The 20,919-nt window shown below is 42.6% G+C and overlaps 1 protein-coding gene across 1 annotated transcript in view; it reads left to right on the forward strand.

Moving 5' to 3' along the window:
- The window catches only part of T265_09283 (hypothetical protein), a gene marked incomplete at both ends in the record, with an annotated part of 108,599 nt that overhangs the window by 42,679 nt on the left and 45,001 nt on the right, over positions 1-20,919 (forward strand). Inside the window, 7 exons of the mRNA XM_009175311.1 lie at positions 3,589-3,694; positions 5,660-5,781; positions 11,822-11,896; positions 12,686-12,760; positions 14,393-14,793; positions 15,946-16,103; positions 20,670-20,742. Coding sequence (XP_009173575.1) covers positions 3,589-3,694; positions 5,660-5,781; positions 11,822-11,896; positions 12,686-12,760; positions 14,393-14,793; positions 15,946-16,103; positions 20,670-20,742 — 1,010 coding nt within the window. The remainder of the gene's footprint in view (positions 1-3,588; positions 3,695-5,659; positions 5,782-11,821; positions 11,897-12,685; positions 12,761-14,392; positions 14,794-15,945; positions 16,104-20,669; positions 20,743-20,919) is intronic.

Below are 20,919 nucleotides of genomic sequence, written 5' to 3' on the forward strand. Positions count from 1 at the left end.
CAACTTCCTGTAGTGCGCTGAGCACTTTTCTGCTCCAAACACCCTTCTGAAAGACTTGTTTTTCTCAGCAGAAAATATTCATTTCTTGATCATTGAATATGTGCGTGTTTTCGTCAATTCACTTGACCAGGTTATAATTTTGACGATAATGACAGTGAGAGAACTCTTCACTGGAAAAACGTTCCGGTTTTGTGGTAGAAAACTTGTATTTAGGGAACGGTAGCCGAAAGTCGATGGAGACGTTCGTAAACGTGCGAGATATGCAACGGTTGAGTTAAGCTTGTGCTATTTCAAAGGCATTAGAAAGTAGTCATGTTGAAAATCTTACAAAATTTTGGAAATTCAAATTAGGTGGTATTTATTTGCTCATTTAAATTTTCTGATACTTTACGGAATATTGCTCTAGGACAAAGTTAAATGGCGAGCAATCCAAAAATGTGATGTACGAACACGAAGTTGAAAAATCACCTTCACAATTTCTGCCGCAGCACCTGAATAAAAGGCCTCATATTCAGACAGGTCTTCTGTAAAAGAAATTTCCAAGCGTCATCACTCCAGCAATTTTTATTTAAATGTGGACCATATCCCAGTCTTTGTACATTTCAGGTATTTTAGACAAAGATGCTGTACAATCCGAATTATAATCATTGCCACTAGGCATTAATTTTCGGTTTATTTCTGACCATTCAGTGGAACCCCTTTGCTGTGTGATCGAGACCAACGTCTAACATGTACAAAATTGCTATTTCTTCTCTTTCACATCTGTTTCGATCCACATCTTCAATCCCTCTTTCTCTAGAGCCATCTCTCAAAGGAGTTTGGCGAAGGTTATCTTTTGGCCTCAACCGATTAGCATACGAATAAAAGTTATTTAAAAAAACTGGTGTGAGATGATACTCTTTTATTAGCAGGTCGATTCTAAACCCAATGCAGTCAACAGATATGGTTCCATGATAGTCGTTAATCAATCTGATACTATGGCTGCGATGGCATTATATATCCGCCCTTTAATGGTAAATCCTTTTTTGGTGTTGCACGAAAAAAGAACTGGTATATTTTTTCTACAGAGAACGTTTCGCAATAACCGGTCAGTTATAAGTCGCATGTGAAAAGTGAAAACTTGCACGTAATACAACCAAACCTCTTCAGTTTGACTACTGTTGTCTAGGTTTGGGCAACCTGGCAACATGTACCATGAAGCTGACACGGGTAAATCTTGCAGAGCGCTCCTCAACGCCGCTCTCCTTCCCAATTAGGTTTGACAATGAATATCGGGAACGACAAACCATGTTTTTGTGAGTGCAAAGGCGTGCAGTCTACCTAATTAGGTAAAATTCCGTTGACTTAAGCCCTCCCGGTAATCATAAGAAACCGAATGGATCGCCAAAACAAACGCTGATAGTGCTCTGAAAGCCGGGTACCCATTTATGTACATCGCCACCTGAGTGAAACCAAGTATGACGGCTTCAGTTTCTGTGCATGTTTTGCACGTCTCATGGATTTCTTCGTAGCTGCTACTTAAAGTGGTCACCTAACGACCGTTTTGATAAAAAAAGTGTCACCCTCAAACGCCTCATTTTTAACGGAAGCGTAGCTATTCTGGAAGACCGAAAGTCCTACACAGTGATTCAAGTGCTTATTGAAAGAAAATGTATGTCTGCAGTCGGTGGAGATTTCGGATTTTACTCACAGATTTTTTTTCATTTTTGATAAATAGGGCCAACTTCTTTCACCTCGCCCTCAGTGCATTCACAGAATGCTTTGAATTTCGGATTCATATGATGAGGTTGATGTTTAAAGGTTACCCAGTGAGTAGCTAAATCGCCACAAACTTCAACCTTTAAAGTGGGGGCAATGTTCTGATGCCGTGTAACCATAAAGCATTTCCCAGCTATTGCACAGGTGCTTCTGTATGCCATGGAAGTAGGTTTTGTTCAGAAAACAAACTTGTAAATTTCAGCTCCAATTCTTCCTTCTTGTTCAACCCCAAATACCCTATGTTGTAATGTAAAATGATCATCGAAGCATCGCACACAAACCAATCGTACCGGTAGAGTGTATTCATATATTTGCCGCGGAAATATTACCCCATGTCCTTTCAATACAAACCGTATTTTCGCACTGCTGATCTCTCCATAAAATTTGCGATAAATGAATGTATTGCTGAGAGGTAATATCGAAAATTTCCATAGTACGTGGATGTGACACACTGCAGTCTTCCGATTTTGGATAGTAGTTCACACTTCGGTAGTGTGAAGAACATTTTGAGCTTATATACTGCCTTATACCAAAAGTTGTGTCACTCATTCCCATTGCGTAGTTGCTGATGCAAATCTTTAAGAGACCTGTGTGTTTTTGGATGGAATGTTTGGAATGTAAAGTGACCTCATCACTACTAACCGCACACTGATGATGTCATCTTGATTTTTGACGAAACATTTGCAAGCTAACTGTGAAGTTTGGCGAACAGATCAACGGGCATTTGATCAAACACCAATGGACGCACTGCAGCTTTCAATATTCCAGTACACCACTATTAGGCGCATGACATCTTCCCTTGTTTAACTTGTCACTTTTTACGAGTACGTATTGCATGATCCAATATATGTGAATTAGTTACACAAACCACGGTGTCACAGACTTCAATCTGATATGGCTTCCGCAACTTTCATTGTGACGAAATAACAGGTTCTTTGCCTCACATTCGCTTGCCCTATCCACATAATCTCCCTTTGGACTATTAGAGAAGTCACCACGAATCTTACTCCCGTGCGTGCTTAGACGGAAAACAACAGTTGTTTGCGGGTTCGTGGCATATATTTTCCCATTGGAATTTGAGAAGGCATATGCCGTGACCTAAAATTGATCATTTCTGTAACTTCCAAGCATCTAGAATCCCAAAAGACTGCAGCAGGGTGGCAAACACACTGGATTATGCTTCGATATCCTTGAATACCCCAGTGAGTGTCACGGTCCCCTAGCGACCACGGAATCCCTACTGCCACCCGCATGAAATTCTAGGACGTTCACACGAAGAAACATCGTTTTAGATCATCTTAGGAATCTTAGGATATAAACGCCCTTTTCGAAGACTAACCAAATTAAACAGACACTTGTCCTTGTTCGCATAGTGCGGCCAATTTGCCGAACGGGGGTAATCATACTGTGGGCAACCCTTCTTATAAAGTAGTCCAAAGCCACTCTGCTTCAGGTCTCCGAATTAAGTTATTAGAACATTTAAGGTCTGTATTGGTGTATTGACCCAAGATGACGAATAAATCCACAATAAAAATATCAAGAATATGCTACTGATAATTAATAATCATGGAGTTGAACTCATATTGTCCGTCAAAAATATTCCGAATTTTCTATGTTCTGAGGTGTACGTGAATGACTTCCTGTTCATATTCTATTCTTACTGCCAATGCATTTTTCACGTATTTTTCGGAATAGTTTTCCAATGCATCAAGTCAAAATAAGAGCCAATTATTTCAGAATTATCCGCAGTTTGGATGGAGAACGTTGAATTAAACCGCGTTTTTCACCTTAAGAAGTCTTTAAAAATTCATTGATATTTGCGTAATTCAGGAGGATTTGGAAACAAGCGAACCACCCAAGCCATTGAATGACCTTGAAATTGCTCGACTGGATCTCCCAGGTGACTTGGTATATATTCTCGAAGAAAGAGGCGATGGTGAGTCTTGATTAAAACATTTTGCCGTGTAAAACATATTTCTTTGCGGACATTTGCAAGTATGAGGCCTGATAGCTCTCATTCCAAATTTTCGCTCCAATAGTGTTTGACATCCGTAATTTTTTGGCTTAGATCAATCGCGCTGGCTTCATCGTCACCGAGTATCAAAACCCAGAGCAAGCGTGAGGCGACTGCTTCAAGGTCAGCAGGTGGACGGATGGCAGTCTTATGGAAGGCCTGTTTGGGATGCGCAGCCATTGTCATTTATACTAAGAGGAGGAAAGTCGAAGGTGAGCGAAAAGTTCCACCGGTATAAGTAACACGAAAGAAAAGAAAACATTGTTGTGGAAAACATTTGGTCCAAATCCGTTAGCTTATTAGCTGCTGTATGCCTTGTCTATAGGATGGAGATGAGTTAATGCAACGGTCTCCGTTTGGAGGTAAGAATCTCTCACTCGTTTGTGGATAAACTTGATAAGAGCGAGTTACGAACGTTGTGTGATATATGCTATTACTACACATTTGTTTGCAGTTTTCTGTGTATCCAGACCGCAAACCACTTGCTCTTACACCACTACGAAGCCTCACAAAGCGATCGGGTCGTGATGCGTCTTAGTGAAACGAGTGTTGCATCTTCATGCCTGATTCGGAGTCGCATAAACCTACAATTTGTAATGTTAGTGCTATTCGCCTTCCAGGATAGGGGCTACACGACCTCCCTGTGTTTGATTTGAGACGCTGAATGATGTGAAGGCTGGTCGTTTTCATTGGCTTTCATGCTGCGTGGTTCAATTTAATCTTGTGACTGAATGTTAAAGGTATAGGCATCAACTATCTTCGTGGTAGGCTAGGCATACCTTTTCTTCCGTAGTCATTTTTCCTCTTTTCACTATAAGGCTTTCTTCAAACGAATTAACATGATTGTACGGCATTGGAAAAATAGTGCCATCCTTTGTTGTTGCTGTCAGCAATAATAATAATGGTGAAGAAAGCATTGACTCGACTTCATTTCTGCGGTCTTGTCCAGATAAATTCCATGGGTAGGTTGCAACATTCTTGTTATCAGTGGAGTAAAATAGACGGTGAAGTCACAGAATGTAACAAATTTGCGGCACTGGCCATAAAAGATGTGGTCCAAAACTGAGACATGTTCTTCATAAAGACCCACCTAATTTATAAAATCAGTCGTGTGTTTTGTGACCGATATTTTGTCACAAGCACGGATCCAAATGTGGCGTAAGAAATCAAGTGTGCTAGCATGACAACGTGTTTCAAACATCATAATGCTTCATGTTGAAAGTGGGTTCAAATTTTCGACACATGTTCTCTTTCTACCCAGCTTTCCTGTTTGAGCCTTTCATAAATACCTAAATAACACGATATTCTCGGTGAAAAATTTCATTGTCGGTAGCGAGACTCAATTTGGTCCTGCACAACTTGCATACATCACGTTGTGGCTTGATGACATCATCATCAAGAGCGCATCGGTTATGGACAGCAGTTAAAAGACTGTTGAAGACTCTGAATTCAAGATAATTTATTGAATAACGATGTGAGAAACTGGCAGAGTTATCGGCTTTTTCAAAAATCTATCCAATTTTACCATGAAAATTTCAGGTTGTTTATTGAGATCAAAAGCCGAATTGTAACAAAACCGAAATTGAGAATCAGACTGATAAGAAGTGGCACAAAAATCACTGGCCCATTGTAGTTTTTTAGGCTGGTTTCTTCTCCCAACCCAAAGCAGAAATACCGATGGTAGGCCAAAATTGCGTTTCCAGAAAGCTTATGAGCACCATTATCTCAAGAAAACCATTTCTATGATTTTTTAGGACAAAGCATCTTCTGAAGTGTCCACAACTTGGATGGATTTTTTTAAACTGTTATCGACTTAACACCAAAAGAGTGCATAGTATTTTTGTTCCCTTATAAATCTATATACAAGCCAATAATTATGCCCACTAGCTGATATAATCATCTGTTTTCAGACAAATATCGGCTACACACTGGCTCCTCTACAAAGGCCGCTTCTGCTAGCGCATGCAACAGAACCTCAAAGAGCTGCCTGTGTTGCTGCGTCCAAACTGGTAAGTTAATTAGCAATCGTTGTTGTTTAGCCGCTGACCACCGTGCATTCTAACAGCCGTTGGGGGCACACGAGGGATATTGGTCGCCTGAATGAAAGACATTGCACGTGACTTATGAGTAACTGCTCTCGTCTATCGACAAAACGTGTAACCAAATTTTGGTTGGTCAAATAACCTCTGGATCATACCTCCTGGACATCACGTGGTCAAAGTCGAAGTGGCTTACTCGGTTTCAGTCTGACCCTTCTATACGAAGCTACATTGATAGTTTCATCTACAGGGCCAATTTAAGTTGTCTTTGCTGGGATTCCACGTTCAGATAAATGTCCGAAATGCACTTGCGAGGACATGTTCATTGACCGCATCTCAGCAGAGTTCGCTTTACGGAGATGTTCAAGATCACTGCTGCTGATAGGAAGCTGTTCTGTTTTTTAAGAAACAAGCGTTAGTAATCATTATGGACACATTTTAGAGGCGGGCTCCAGGCGGATTTTCCAGCATACATAATTTTTGGCGTCGTAATCCGGCAAATGCTTTTTGCGCCAGATATTCTCGATTAACTTTGGTGCCGTTATATCTTGTGAATGGGGTTTATCGTTTTCCAGTTTATCTTCTTATGCAGGATCCGACCACTACCCAGTTTAATCCAAACACAGGTAAAATATGGTTAACCTGGTAGAGAAACTCTGTTTCATTACGTCATAAAATGAGAATACGCAAACTTGCCTGAGTTGCCGGGTGTTTCCGTAGTAGAGGAATTGTATATCATGTAGTGACTTCTACGGATATACTAGAAACTTGTGGAATCCATTTTATAAAGCTAACACTTCCGTCAGAAAAGTCACCGGAGTGGAAGAAACGTCAATCATTCACTCAGAACAGCGGTAACCAGCTGGTTTAACCACAAGTCAAGTGCAATGATAGGACGGCCACAAGAGCGACAAGAATGGCTCTTCCAAATTTTGTGTAGCCCTTTTCCCTGCGACTGCATCCATGGGTAGCTAGCCTGTTCTTCAACCGTCATGTAAATCGGATATCTGAAATCCCACTACCTGCACCCACGATATAAGTTACCGATCGTGAATGACACGGTCACTTCACGATCCCGGTCAAATAGTCCTGAGTCAAAAGCATTTCTTCCACCAATTTGTCACCTCGCTCAACTTTCGAATGTTCTTAACAAACACAGACTTCTCGTCTATTCCTCTCACTGGACCTCTCCTTTATAAACTGTCTGAAAAAGCTCAAAATAGCTCGGTCTCAGCATGTCGGTTCGCACTGTCTTTAGTTTAGCACAAAGGCCTGAAAATGACTGAGTAAGCACCACAACCAAGTGCGCTGGTACTTAGAATGAGTTACTCTGCAAACACCTGTAAACCGATATCATAATGTGCGAAAGTTTATCTTGCCACGTGGGTTAACCTTACCGGGTGGGTCGAAGGTGCAGTGTGGCAACATTTGGAATGCTTTGCTTCGAACTAATCTAGCTGATTCACCAATTAATGTTTACCATGTGAAACACGTGAATTCCGAGGTTTGCCCTTATGTCTGTTCGCTAAATTTAAACCCAGTGTTTGGCGTTTGCTCTGTTACTGCTAAACGGATCATAATTTTAATGGGTTAATATGTTCTGTAACCAATGGCAACTTAACTGCACACTATTTGCATGTATCAGACATTCTCTTGCGGAAGGTTTCCATTTTGTAGGGGAAACAATAAGTCAAAACATGGGAGATTTGGAACCAACTGGCCATCTTTTCAGAAGGGTTCGGCGCGCAATCGAAGGGTATATTGCTAGTCTGCGTTTTGCTCTGAAGACGAAAATCTTCAGGCCAGGTTATCAGATTGGCCGAGTTTTAAAACAGGCTGAAAACCAATGAGCAATTTCTCTTCCGACCAGAGCACTACAGCAATGATGAATCTCAATTAGGGGTTATTGTCAGTTAGTGTGGGTGCCTACTCATTACGGCTGATGGGTTGAAGGGAGAAGTTCAGTAACAGTGAATATTCATCTGTGTGACCCTGCGGCGTGCTTACTTTTCTGTTCTCATCGATTCTGTTGTAACGTTCCCTGGTCGCCTGCCCTATGGAGATCTTGGTGCATTAGCTGAGTTTGATTACGTAGTCAGCCACTGGAGTGGGACCCCTTCAATTGCAACAGTGCGGGGCGCTGAGGGTTTTTCTTCTGGAACGCTGCGTTTAGCCGTGTTTAGGATCTTTCAGATAAATGGAGTCCCAGATCTTTATGAATTAACAATAATTCAAATCCATTTGCTGTTGGCTTTCAACACATCTACCAATACCTTTTTAGTCTACTGTCAAGAGGTCCTTTATTTTACTTCGAATCGGTTTCCTGTCTGACCCTCGTATCCTGCATATATGACCCTCATTCGGCTGAGTTTTACGAAGCAATTCTAGCGAATACTGATCTGATATCCGCAGATCACCAATCTAAAATCTCCCCAGTATCATCTGGGTTCTGATATTTTGTTGTTTGCAGTTTCGCACCGACCCAATGAGCCATGCATTCCAAAAAGGATAGTGTGTCAGAATTTGACTTTCTCTCACACTAAATTTGAATTGGAGATCCCGGAAGCCATTCACACGACTGTGAAATTTACTCACTTCCTCCCTTTTAGTCACAACAAAGGTGGCACCTATATACAGTCAGAGTATTCCTCGTGGATATGCGACTCTGGGTAATGTTTTCTGCTTGATTTCCCCTCAAGGGTGTGCCAAACCTGAGATATGTTGGAGATCCCACTGCTAGGACTTGAATGTCGTGAGAACCAACCTTTCTTTGGCCTTCCATTCTTTTGTCTGTGGTCATTCTTGTTCGCTTTGAAGGTGTGGTGTTTGGCGATAGCCATTACCACTGTTTTTCTTCCCGCACATTCGTAGAGAGTTGACGTCAAAACTCACAAGAATGTCACCTGGTGCGAATTTGTTGGCAGAGTCGTGCATGAATTCTTATAATAAGTATTGGTTTTCCCGGTGGGAGGGCTTTCGAACACTTGCCAAGAATCTGGTCAGTTCGTCCGGTGGATAACCTATTCTTTCCACCATCGTCCTCATAGGGATATCAGCTTCGTGGATATTTAGCTGGCCGCAAAGTCGCCGTTGGATGTTAATTTTAGCATACAACCGACACAGCTTACCTTGACATAAGTGGTTTAACAAGTAAGTTCGTCTTTAATCCCATCCACTATAAACATGATATTCCCACTATCGATCTGTCGTTAAATTTCTTCACCCAGGTATTGCTTGAGACTCTATAGATAATCACTCACGTTCACGAGGACACGGGCCTTACTCTCAGCCAACTTTGCAATCTCTGTATTGTCCAACTGCTTTGAAGTATGTAACACTTTTCACTCCCCTTGTGAAACATTTAGTGCTTCTATCTGCTGAAAATTGAAGGCCGTAATTAACTGCCTTCTCCGCTTCTATTAAAGGAATATCTGAAACACAGGTTCAACACGGGATTATTTATTCCATCCTTACATACCATAAAATTCGAACTGTTCCCTAAAGGACAATCGTCTTTGACATTTGGTGGTCTACCTGACAAATTTACTACGCCAAAATAACTAGTGGACGATTCACGGTTTGCTGTGGGCTCGCGTGAACATTGAGGTATCGAAGATAACTTTTCGCCGCGTAAATGGGCAAACATGCTTTGACCATTGTTGTCAAGGCTCCCGATACGAAACTTTGAGTGACACGTAGGTTCGACAATTCCGAATATCAAAAGTTAAAATTAGGTTCGTAATTCTACGGTACTATTTACACAAGGGCGAGTAACTGTGTACAGTGAATCTCAACTGATCACGTTCGTAGAGTCATCTAATCCACAGGTGTCACTGACCGGCACAGTGCAGTGTCAACGTCCGCACACCAAGCAACGGCGAGTGGAATGATGGCTCAGTAGTGTGGGTTGCAATTCCCCCTTCCGATGATAGTCTCGTGATTCTCATTGGCCGTGAGATCACACGGACCTCATGAAAAAACAAGTCAAGGCAGGCCTAGCAAATGGGAAATGAACGCGCATGGATAAGTAGATCAGCTGCGCACATTCACACACTGATACACCAATACACAAGTGTCGGACGGGTCGGCCTGTGCGACAAAGTGAGTGACGGATAAGCAAAACAACTGGAGATCAAAAGCACATAGGCGGAGTAAGCAGCGACTTTTCGCATCAGATAAACTTCCCTTATGTTAGCGTGTAACCTACTCTGCCGGCACATAGTCTATCCCTGCACGTCACGAAGCGTTACTGGCTGTTACGTTTTGAAAAAAATGAACTTTAGAAGTACACTGATTCGTAAGACTGGTAAGCTATACAGCCAGTAAGGCTAAACAGAGTGAATTATTAATGGGGTTCTGTATTTGTAGATCCTTTAGTTTTATAAAGAACACATTAGGTTATTCCTGGGAGTACCAGTTAAAAAGGTCTAACCTCATCTGTGGACATCATATGTTACTGGTGACGCGGCGAGGTAATTCTAAGACCCAACCTCATTCTGTTATTTGTACTTCAGCATCGTCGTGAAAGGAGACGCGTGCGAAAGAAATTGCGGCAAACAGAACCTTCGAAATGCACTGACGTTGTCCCACAGCAACCACACAAAATAATTTTGTATCCACCACTAAACTCTCAGAAAAACTTTTGTCATAATTTAGTTGTGTATCCTTCTAAAAGGGTTCGTTTTGCTTCGGAGACTGTTGATCTCAACTGAAGCAAACATATATCTCCATTGTAAACCCCTATTCATTTATCCACAAACTCATCCTCAATAAAATAAATTCAGCGCTCCGCTCCTTTATGATGAGTAAATCTGTTATGCGAAGGTCTGGTCAGATGAGGGAACGACTAAATACCCTCGTAAATAAATGTTAAAAGAACCATTCATGTCCCTAGACATATTAGAGAATTTAATGAACCTCATCGTCTTGTGATGAAGCCTTTAAGCTGCTGGGAGAATCACCGGATTTGGGGCTTAATAGATTTCTTCATCAAGGTTCTTCATCACCAGCAGGCACCCGAAATTTAAACCCTACTATCCTGACGTGTGATGCAACTTCACAACCACTATTCAACTAGTGCAACCTAGCCACTCAGAAACAATGACATCTTGGGGGTGTGAATATTGTTTTTTAAGAGATGTGGTCCACAGAAACGTGTACGTATTTTGCTTCGGAGCCAGATGACATTTCTTCCCAATGGGTTGCTCGTCAAAGGAAAATCCATAGTCTTTCGAGGCAACACGAAACTCCACTGACAACTATGAATGCGGTGTACGGTTCTAACCAGTATTGGAACTTCCAAGGGAGATTTTTACATTGAAAGCCAGAAGTGTTTATCAAATAAACCCGAAGCATATGTAGTCGGAGGTTCAACAGTATTTCGTCAGTGATACCTTCATAACATAGGACATAGAAACACAATAAAAAAGGGGTCGGCCTAAAAGTTCATAACGAAAATGCGGGCTATTACGCTCACATTAAAAAAATCAAATAGAATCGTTTACACTACCAAATTATGAAAAGGCTGAAAAGTCTTAAGTGGACTTAGATTAAGTTGGGCCACAACCTCTCGGTTTCACTTATTGTCATCCGCTTGAATTAAATTAGCCATGCCCTTGACCATGACTTTGTCTTTACAAGGGTCGCCAAGACATCAGTCCAGTAAAAACTCTGTGGTGGAAAACATAACCCTGCATCCGATTGGAAAATTTAGACATCTCTACGACTCCCTAACGCTTTGGTGTTCATTGACCCTGAAATTCGAAAACGTCCCACTCAGTGCCTAATACAACCAACAAACCGGTTGCTATTGACCCTTCAAATACTTTGGTGTTTTGCCACCTGGTTCGATCGCTTCGACATTAATTTAACGCTTGAATTTGGTTCCTTGTGTTTCCAACCGCAAGCTGATACACTTTAGTTTGCCTTTACTTTCCATCCTATGATAATAGTGAAAAGTCGCAGACCAAAGGCCCCTTCCCTCTCTCTATTTTATCAAAACTGTGTTTAGCTTCTTCGACTCGTACACTTGCCGGAGCAACCAATCATGGAACAATATCTGACTGGCAGCTATCTGTATCAGTTGGTAAGTTAGTGCTTTCAGTTTTTGAGTAGCTGAACGAAAAAATAATTATTCCCGTATTATTTTAACTATTCTTTTAGTCATGATATTTTCACAGTAGCCTTTTTTCGTGGCTCAAATTTCACCTGGTTACAACAGCCAACTGGACATTCGTCAAGTATCTGCAAATAAGCAGTTTTACTTTTTCCCATTTAAAGATGGATCTTTCAGGAGAGGCATTTCGGTCAAGCCTTCAGTCATAACCAGTAACTCAGGTTTCTGCTCACAGCATGATTCACACATAATTCTGTTAAGGCGTGAAAAATAGGACATAACCCTTCATGAACGACGCCACACATTACCAAACAGGGATTTTGCAGGTTATCGACAGGAAAAGGCCAATTCACTCACGTAAATCCAACCTGTTTTTCTTTACAAGGGTCGCCAAGACATCAGTCCAGTAAAAACTCTGTGGTGGAAAACATAACCCTGCATCCGATTGGAAAATTTAGACATCTCTACGACTCCCTAACGCTTTGGTGTTCATTGACCCTGAAATTCGAAAACGTCCCACTCAGTGCCTAATACAACCAACAAACCGGTTGCTATTGACCCTTCAAATACTTTGGTGTTTTGCCACCTGGTTCGATCGCTTCGACATTAATTTAACGCTTGAATTCGGTTCCTTGTGTTTCCAACCGCAAGCTGATACACTTTAGTTTGCCTTTACTTTCCATCCTATGATAATAGTGAAAAGTCGCAGACCAAAGGCCCCTTCCCTCTCTCTCTTTATTTTATCAAAACTGTGTTTAGCTTCTTCGACTCGTACACTTGCCGGAGCAACCAATCATGGAACAATATCTGACTGGCAGCTATCTGTATCAGTTGGTAAGTTAGTGCTTTCAGTTTTTGAGTAGCTGAACGAAAAAATAATTATTCCCGTATTATTTTAACTATTCTTTTAGTCATGATATTTTCACAGTAGCCTTTTTTCGTGGCTCAAATTTCACCTGGTTACAACAGCCAACTGGACATTCGTCAAGTATCTGCAAATAAGCAGTTTTACTTTTTCCCATTTAAAGATGGATCTTTCAGGAGAGGCATTTCGGTCAAGCCTTCAGTCATAACCAGTAACTCAGGTTTCTGCTCACAGCATGATTCACACATAATTCTGTTAAGGCGTGAAAAATAGGACATAACCCTTCATGAACGACACCATACATTACCAAACAGAGATTTTGCAGGTTATCGACAGGAAAAGGCCAATTCACTCACGTAAATCCAACCTGTTTTCCTGTTATATCTGCTGGTTCGTCAATCTGTGGTATCTGCTGTTGACCCGCTCTAGTGCCTAGTGTCGGAGAGAAAAAACTCACAGAAGGGAACACAACAGCTATATTCCGAACAAGCGAGTGAGTGAGAGAGCGTGAGCGAGAGCGAGTGCAAGTGCAAAAGTTACAACGGCCCCACGCTATTTGAAGGAGACTTTCTGACATTGATCCAGGCTGTCTGATAGGCGTTAGTGATCACGCATCAACATCGATCGTGCCTCAGTGAAAAGCCTGAAAGCTGATCACATTCGGTCGTGCTTCTGTGGCGCAGAGAACACTCATCAGGTTTTACTGAATTGATCGAATGATTGACTGGCCTGGATGCTTGCCGGCTTTCCAGTTGAGCTTTTGGTGGAGCAGTAGGTTCCGGGCGTTCAGAAGTTGATTTCAGGAATCTGACCTTCCTGATATTTCCAAACTAAAACAACCAATGCGCCCTAAGAACAGCCTAGTTTGAAGTACGTAGCAGCTACCAGATCACGATATTCGTAAGTGAACAAGATAAAATATGAAGGAGACCCAGGCTAGCAGGTGAACCAAAATGCAGCTTCAGATGTTTTTCAGTGGGAAACTGACAAAGTGGGAAACAGAGGCTCCTAGTTGAATGTAAGACCAACCGAGCTTGGTATATTCACCTGATGAATGACATTAGAGTCGACTACCTGTGATATAAATATGCTGCGATATCCCGAACACCACAACGGCTGAGGCGACTTTATGCAGCACATTCAGTCAAGAAAATATCATTAACAAGAACTCAGCTGGAATTCAGTTGAGTCTTTCGTTTAAAGCTAATTCAGCCTCGAATGAGAGTATTCAGCGATTGTCGCTTGGAAATGAATGCCAACGGAATCCAAAGCACCGGATGGAAACAACATATCCCAGCACGTTATATCGCGCTTGAACCCTCCATAGTTTTAGGAATCGATTCTGTTTTTAAGCACATGGTTGAAAACGTTTCCCTTGTATAGTTCCGTAGAGGACAGGTTAGAGCCTTTTGGACAGCTCATGTCACCCGTACAGAGATATTATGCGGGTACAGGTAGGTGATAGTCTGGATTAGGTTTACCATGTAACCGCAATCTTAAAACTTCGCCGTTACAGATCAGTACATTCATCATCTTACTTGTCGGGCGTTCGGCTATGAGGGTTACGTCCTTTTCTGACTTATCCACGTCCCCTCGGTTAGACAGGAATTGTGGGTAATGTGCGGTATCTGTTGCCTTGCGATTACACTTCTCCCATTAACTTCCACTTGTTCACTTTTTTCCGTCAGGCACTGACTCACAAATCTCTGCACAAAGAAATTTTAGCCCAGATGCTTAGTCAGTCCATCAACTGGCCGTACGATTGGGGAACTCTGCAGGACTCAGACAAAGAGGATGAAGTTTGTCTGTTCGAAAACTTGGAGAATCGTCATCAAGGAACATACTCAATCGTCGATGGGACGCTGAACGCTATGGTTAGCAACACAAGCCATATATATGTGAATGACCTGAAACGGAGAGCTTATCGTCGTCTTTGGATGCACATTGCTGGGATTCTGACTTGTGGACGTCTATCTAGCACACTGAAACCAATAATTGTTCGGTCAGTCCCCAATGTGTACTGATGAAATTGGTCCGTATGTTGAAGCAGTCTCCTTTCTTCATTAGGTACACAGGCTGTATCAGGTATCTCATGAATTCGCAAGTTATAAGCCACAAGTTGAAGGATAGGCAGTTGAGTGAAGAACGGCTGACCAACAGTGTGTATGCCTCGCACTCCTTTGATTACGGAGTTTCTATCACCTGGTCATTTGTTGACTGGCTTCCTGAATGACGATTCTCAGATGGAAGGTTCAATCGTTTCATGATTTTTTCTTCCTCCTGAACTGTTTATATTTTGTTGGTAGCATGAGGATATCTAGGAGTGTTGAGTTTAGTGTATGCAGCATAGTTTCCATAGTTGGTCGCTAAATGAGCTGAATGACTTCATTCCGAGCATTGCGTAAACAGTCTGAGGTGATTTGGTCGGTACAATGCTGGGTAGTGAGGCGGTCGATACACGCAACGGAGTGCAGCTACTCATACACATACGGTCAGCATGACATTCCCTTCAGTTATGCTCGGTTGTTGCAGTCTGCGATAATTTTGATCTACTCGTTTTTGATAGCGATCACAGGGCTTGTCCCTTTCAGCTCTCCTGGGCTCCCGACCTGAAACTCCCAGAGCTTCGTGCTGCGATTTATTGGCAGCATTTAAGGACGACTCCAGTGCTTTGGGTCTGTCAGTTTGAGTAACCGGCATTTGTATGCAGTGGTAGGTAGATTAGGTCCAGTCCCACACTGTACTTGTCGTGGGATACAATGCCTACAGGACTTTTCTTGCTTCCCATGTACCTCAGCTTGTCGAAATCTAGATATTTTCCCGATAAAAAATATTTGACCTTCTTGATCAATTTCTATATATACCAAGGACGAATTATATAGAACTATGTTGTCATCTACTTACGGACAAACTAGTGAACTGACGGCACTACAGATCCGTACAATTAATCATAACTGAGGGTCAAGCCCCGTGGTTTGAATGTATACCAAAAAATACACACAAGTAATTTGGACCACCGTCACTGACACAACAATCCGTTCATGGTGCTCACCTCAGTGAACAAACCATATCCGTTACTTATCCGAACTTTTTGTGTTTGGATTAATGTACTGCTTTTTTCGTTGAATGACGCCCCTCAATCCTGTTATTACAGGTTCCTGAGGCAACACGGTCCGCCCAGATCTGTACCGCTTTGTGAGGATCGTCTGGTCCTCGCACCATCTGTGCCGCGTCTCTATCCACCCTGTCTTCTGGAGTGGCGCGTGAACTATACGGGGACTAACATGGGCATTAGTCTTACTTTTCCGGATGGTGAGTTTTTTTCGTTAAGGCAACTGTATATGGCACTGAGTGGTTTGGTAATTCTGTAGACAGCTTCCGAAAAATTCAGCCTGATTGTTCACCGAACGTCAAACGGTACAGTCTAGAAACCGGTGACCCGGTAACCGCCGACAGACACAGGACAAACACGACAAACCGTTTCGATCATTTTAAAAATGTGACTCTTGGACAAAGGGTTAAACCGCGAAACAGCCTACGAACCAGTGATATCATGCAATGACTTCTTTACAAACGCAAATGACTGATAGGCAAGCGAATACAGAAAAGAGGCCTTAAGTGTATCCCCTCGGTGTATTATTTTTACAGTTATCTTACTTGCGATCAGGTGCTAGTAGGCTGTCACTGCAGATAGGTTGTTCGCTTAGTCTTCATATTTCCCCCAATACTGTAATAGTGAAATAGTTCAACAACGACAACAACCATGATAACTTAGAGCATCTAATTCCGAGCATTTGTCCTATTCCCAGGTGACTTCCTACCAAAAACACGTGCAATTTGTTTGCAAAATGAAATCACTCGCGTATTTACGCATTTGATTATCCGTTTGTTCAGCTCGGCCAGGAGCATTTGGGTTACCTACATATACTAGACTGTCGGCAGCTAATACACGGTCATAGCTCACAATATGCTAATGATATGCACAAAGAAGTCGCGTTACAATTAGTCACTCAAGAAACAGACTGCAGGAAACTGCAGACTAAAGGCAGTCAAGCGATATGCACAGTTGGTTGGTGAAACTTATTCATCATTAGATACATACGAGGACTACGGACGAGGAGCCCGAATGTAACTCCCGAGTAGCGAAATATCAGTAATCTGATAAACGCATGACCAGAATAGGGTTCCAAATTGGACACTGTGAAGAAAGTGGGCGGTAAGTGTAGAATGTTTGCCGAAAACCCCTAAAACGTCATAGGTATACTGGTTTCTTATTGTTTCTGATATATCACGAAAAAATGGACAAAAGGATAGCCCAAACCAAGAATACGACGTAGGAGTTAACCACTGATGATGCCAGATAATTTGGTGTCCATTGAAATCCGTAGTGTAGTGCAAAAAAGATCAACCACTGCGAACTACTCCTTGAAGTCTATTCCTCACATAACTACAGTTTGTATCATAACCAAACTCAAAACTGACATCGTACGTTTTCGCCTGAGTTGGGTAACTTAATATTTTCACTCATATGGTCAGAATAAATCAAAGGTTCTTCCAGCCGAGCATAAACCCAGTTTCAAGCTTCTCTTTAAAACATGCTTGACTTTCTGCACACACGACCCACGAAGGCAAAACCACTCACTAAGGTGTCATGGAACTGGTATCTCAGTTGCGTCATCGGCAATCCAAGAATCTCATCCCTTGCCATGGTGAGTAATATTGAGGAGTGGAAATCTCCTTAGCTCCTTACCTCTCTCTGTGACAATGAACCTCGGAACTGGGGAAAACTGCTTCAGCATTATCATAGGAATGTGCGATGTATCGAAGTAGATGTTATGGTGATCCAAACGCCCCGGCACATCTGACGATTGGGTCATGCGAAACCGAATCAAGCGCTTTCGAGATATCAACGAACGCCAGGCTGAGGCTAGAAGCAGTTGCTGAAGAGTGACGAAGCAGAGCATGTAACAGCGATATAGCTTCCGAACAGCCGTCTCGATTGAGAAATGCAAACAGGAGTGAGGGGAGTTGCAATCTATGACTCCAGCGATCAGCAAGCTCTTTATGAAAGCAAGAATGGATGACACGAGATCGGTCTAGGTTGATTTGGTAAAGTCGGATTTGGGAACTCCGGAATTAAGGTAATGCGTGCACGACACAGATGTGGGGGTCAACCCCCAGATAATAACAATAAGTTTATCTACCCAGTGAGCACGGTAGCATTGAACCGGCGGAACATCCTGGGCTGGAGCGTGTCCGGGCCTGGAGACGAATCGCCCATTAAACGGATCGTGCGGCCGACTTCCTCTCCTGTAGCTGGCTTGGTCAAGCTCCAGTAGCGGCTTGACCGACTATTCACGTGTTTTGGAACTGATAGCAGCTGTTTCCAATACTTCCCGGCCTCCAGAGGTAGGCCACAGTTACCTTTCTATATATCCATCCATGACTCATCGAGCACAGCAGGTGCTGCATCTTTACGTCTTTGGTGGCATAGAGTCTGGATGGCGGCGTAGTTGACTCGGCGGATCTGTTTTCGGTTGACTGGGATCCGATAGGCTAACTGACAGCGGCGACGTGATACAGTTTTTCAGGTGCGTGGAAATGTCCTGAAGGCGTGGAGGTCCAGGAGTGACAGGAATTGCTCCGGTGTCATGATACCAGATTGCGACCCTCGGGCAAATGCCAGAAGGTCAACTCTAGCGAGCGAACTGTCAGCATCAGATTCCAAGAGTGACGGCACAACCCACGGTTTGTTTAAACCGGAAGCTATAGTCGTCGGCTTCTGATGAGTAGGCCGCCATTTGACCGATAGTTTGGTCTGATGCACTAGATGACGATTCGTCCAGTAGTGCTTGCCAGTTAAGCACCAGTAACCTGGTCTTGATGCTAATTACCGATCGACCAAGAATATACTGCTCCAATCTCGCGAACAGCGCGGTTTGCGTACCACAAGACGCATATACATTTTTAGCCTGGCACAAGAGCGATTGTGACCATTGTTGTGACCAGTGGGTGCCGGAATACTTCACTCGGCCAAGCCTATCTGCATTATGTTGTGTTTTGCGTGCGGGCGACGTTGACTTAAGCCAATCTTCGTCGGAAAAAGGCGGGAACACTCAGCGCACGCCGATTGGGCGACCATATTTATACCAACACTTTCATTGTCGTGAACTCGACGGTGGGCTACCAAGCCAGCGTTCGATTTGTGGCAATTGCCACATTCCTCATACCTCAGCCCGACGAGTCTCTCCTGTGTACTGGTTGGAACTGGTGCGGAGGCGCCAGATGATTCGTAGTGTACACCGTCGAAACAGGGTGGTTAGTCCTCTCTGGAGTTGCTAAACTCTTAGCTCACCCAGGCTGATGTCCAGGCTAACCAATCGGCACTCAATGAGCTCTCTCTCTCAAATGTCACTTTTTATCCGACTTCGAATTAGTGCAGTCGCTGACTTGCTATTCGTAACTCTGATCACACCAACAGATAGTTTCACGCATTTACGATGAGGATCTGCTTCCGTTGTGTATATATTACGAGAGACTCCTTAATTCAGTCAACACATTAATCACCCTTATTCTACCGTCTGCATTGCGGTAGAATCCGTTCACTTCTCTTGCAACATCTAGATCAGTGTTGTGCAAGACACTCGGTGCATATGACAAAGCATTTTTCATGACATTTTGAGTGTTTTTTATTTGACAGTTGCATCAGTCCAATAAGTTGATGACATGAATTTTTCGGGCTTGTTGGAATGTTCAATTTCTATACCATTGGTTCACCAAGTCGGAGGTGGGAATTAAAATTTGTGCTGTACATTTTCAGACGGGGAGATAAATTTTCACCACACCGCGCGTGACAGTGGTCCTGAATGGATCTTCCAAGACGAAAACGAAATTGTCACACCTCCAAATGTTCTGCATTATGATGGATAGAACATCCAGAGACAGCTAATGTCAAAAGAATAGGGCGGCTTCCAGCTTTTAAAGGTTTTTACTCAATGCCACCTTTTGATAGAAATAGGTAGAAGAGCCTGAGGTATTAGATAATGGACATACGATGAGTCTAGCAGAATTCCCCTTTTGTAGCGTCGACGATGCTCAGTACTTTAGTGATTTACGCCTGCCGGTGAGGTTGACCAGTATCTTGAAGCCGTTCCTTAGCGCAAATCAAGTCTATGTGATGACGGTACTGTGAACAGATAACGTGGTTCCATGTTGGTTTAAGTGACCTGCTTTGGTCTTCCAGCAATCGAATTCCTAGAGGTCATCTGTCCGTTTATTTTGTGACCATCAAAATGTCTCGGAAAATGACCTAGCCCACTCTGACACTTGCCTTTAGCTCAAAGTGACCAAAACCGATTTCTTTCTCTAAATTTAAAATGCAGTTGACGGCTCCAGGAAAGGCTGGCTAAACCGTTAAAATTCGGAAGTCGAAAAGACAGGTAGTTAGTTAGATAGTTTGGTGGTTAGAAATGATAGAACTCGTTATTTATTGCATTAAAAACCCCAGAGGCAAGAAACACCAGAAATACCTTCGTCGACGATTGAATGTTTTTCGACGAAACGCCTTGGTACATGTGCTGGAAAAACCTTAATCAAATAGCCGCGAAAAATCTCAGGCGAATGAATTACTGTTCTGGCCTCTCTCCAACTCCTAATCGCACAAAAGTTCCAAGCACAACCCGAAATCCGCCTTCTATCCATGTTAATGACTGCTGTGTGATTTAAAGTTATATATCTCTTGGTATGTGTCTCCTAACGGAAGCAATTTTTGTAGATATAGGGATGGTTTTGCAGTCATTGTTGTAACCACTGTGTATGCTCACAATTCATTAAAGTGAATTTCCCAATGATCCATTTTATTGTTCATCGTTGTTCCAGGTCTTGTATCCACCATACATGTAGGCTCCTTCACCAAAGCGGAAACTCTTGCCGGAGTAGCAATGGCATTGAGGTGAGTTGGGCTATTCCAAAAACATTTTGTCACTGCAAAGTCACTGGTTTAGTAATGATATATATATATATATATATTTATATATATATTCTCGTAACAATTCACACATAGTTGTCTGTTTGAGCGGAGAGGATTTTAGAGTTTCCGGTGAACAGTCAGCACACTAATATTCACGCA

This window comes from Opisthorchis viverrini (genome assembly GCF_000715545.1).
Source record: "Opisthorchis viverrini unplaced genomic scaffold opera_v5_267, whole genome shotgun sequence".
NCBI classification, from domain to species: Eukaryota; Metazoa; Platyhelminthes; class Trematoda; order Opisthorchiida; family Opisthorchiidae; genus Opisthorchis; species Opisthorchis viverrini.